Source organism: Cystoisospora suis, assembly GCF_002600585.1.
Source record: "Cystoisospora suis strain Wien I chromosome Unknown contig_157, whole genome shotgun sequence".
NCBI classification, from domain to species: Eukaryota; Apicomplexa; class Conoidasida; order Eucoccidiorida; family Sarcocystidae; genus Cystoisospora; species Cystoisospora suis.
The window spans coordinates 49641-51500 of NW_027152959.1; the positions used below are offsets into that span (position 1 = coordinate 49641).

At 54.7% G+C, this 1860-nt stretch overlaps 1 protein-coding gene across 1 annotated transcript; it reads right to left on the reverse strand.

Annotated features, from left to right (window-relative positions):
- Positions 1–25: 25 nt before the first annotated feature.
- CSUI_000364 (uncharacterized protein) lies at positions 26–1569 on the reverse strand. The gene is made up of 2 exons (XM_068060598.1): positions 1232–1569; positions 26–836 (listed from the first exon to the last, which is right to left on the reverse strand). Exons 1-2 carry the CDS (start codon positions 1320–1322, stop codon positions 190–192), a joined length of 738 nt encoding a protein of 245 aa, XP_067927429.1. The 5' UTR covers positions 1323–1569; the 3' UTR covers positions 26–189.
- Between the last annotated feature and the right edge of the window lie 291 nt (positions 1570–1860).

A 1860-nucleotide genomic window follows, 5' to 3' on the forward strand; every position in this document is an offset into this window, starting at 1 on the left:
AACACACCACAACTCGGGACCACCGCGCCCACTCTGGCGATTGACCGCTCAGGAGATTGAAAAAGTAAGCTGCAGTCCGGAAAAAGCTACGCAACCTGGCGAACGTATCGTTGGCTCCTGGGGCTCGAGTCTCCGGGGCCCCTCACTGCCACTGTTGAATTGCACCACTTCCGAGAGCGACTTGCGTAGTTACCGTCCCTCGTTAACCAGGCGTTGATGACTCGAGAAGAGCCACGAATATAAGCTTCCACGCCGACTGGTGAGAGAGTCAGATGGGGCTGGTGTACTGGCATTTGTATAGCTACTGTCATATCGCTCCCCGTACCACGTAGTAGTAGTTCCTGTATAGTTATTGTCATATCGCTCCCCGTACCACGTAGTAGTAGTTCCTGTATAGTTATTGTCATACCGCTCCCCCTGCCACGTCGTAGTCGTCCGTGTATAGCTATTGACATACCGCTCCCCCTGCCATGTAGTAGTCGTCCGTGTATAGCTATTATCGTACCGCTCCCCCTGCCATGTAGTAGTCGTCCGTGTATAGCCTCTCCCGTAGAAGTCATCGAATGAATCATTCGTTGGGAGCTCTTCGCCATGAAACCCGGCCTGCTGTCGCCGGCCAAAGTCAGAAACACCGAACTCCTCGTCACTAGTAGACCCCGGATCGTCAGGCCGTGAGCGGCGAGAGGAGGCGCGGCGACCACGCGGACTGTGGTGAATCTCGGCTTGCTCTACTGTTTTTCTAGGGAGGCGCGCCAAACTTCCATTGTTAACTGACGCCAGATAGTTTCTCAGAACCTTCATACTCTCCACCGCTTCGTCGATCCCGATTACCATCGCTGCAAGGAATCACACAGTTGAAGACACACCATAATACCAGCGGCGAATACAGACGAAGCCTAAGTCCGATACTCGCCGACTTCCTCTTCACTCACGTTCGACCGAACCTCCTGTTATTAACACGGCTGACCCTTGGTAAACGTCCATGTAGCCGGGCGGACCAAGTCTTCTCTTTACAGGTAAGAACCAAACCGCCTGAAACATTACACCCACGTGCTCCCACGAAGAGGCAGATTGCAATTCGCGAATCTAGCCAGGTCTGCTCGCTCTCACATGCCGCAGACATCCATGCAAGTGGTAGCACAGTGTCTTACTATCGCTGCCCACCCGCTCACAACCTAACGCCCCCTGGAAGTCGCACGCTTTCCCACAACGGTTTGCGATCAAGGCTTACCAGTAACCGGAACAAACAATGTATATCGAGAAAAGAGGACCGTCGCACAAGCGACGGCCGCCGTAAGTCCGAGGGCTGCTCTCGAGAACATTGCAATAGCAGAACGGGATTGAGGGTAAGCTGACTGGCGCCCTGAACAATTGCAGATCGGTTGTCGAAGACATCGGCGCGCGGGAAAGAAACAAGGTTAACAGACGGACGGGTGCTCTGAAGTAGCTGTTGAAGAGAGCTTCTTCCCGCCTTTGATGGACGCTTCCGAGACGCGCCACGGCTACGTGACCTGCGGCCGCCCGTGATCGTGTCGCGCCGCCGTGAGCAGAGACAAGAATCATGATAACGAGTTTCAGTGCGGGGGGGCAACCCACGATGGATTTTGTTCTCAGACAGCTTAGAGCGTCGCACCTTGTGGCGACCAGGAAGTTTAATGGATTTAGGGCTGCTGGCGCTTCGTTCACCAAGGCGACGGCCCCTGTGCAGAACGTTTCTGCGCGGCTTCGCGCTATTAGCTCTTCGTGGTCCCCGCCTTCGCTTCACCAGCGTACATCAGAAGCTTTGTAGGGAGTGATATGCCGGTCGAAAGGGATTACCCGAGGTTGGCTTGTAGTGAGCCAACCGCTAGTGGAACTTAG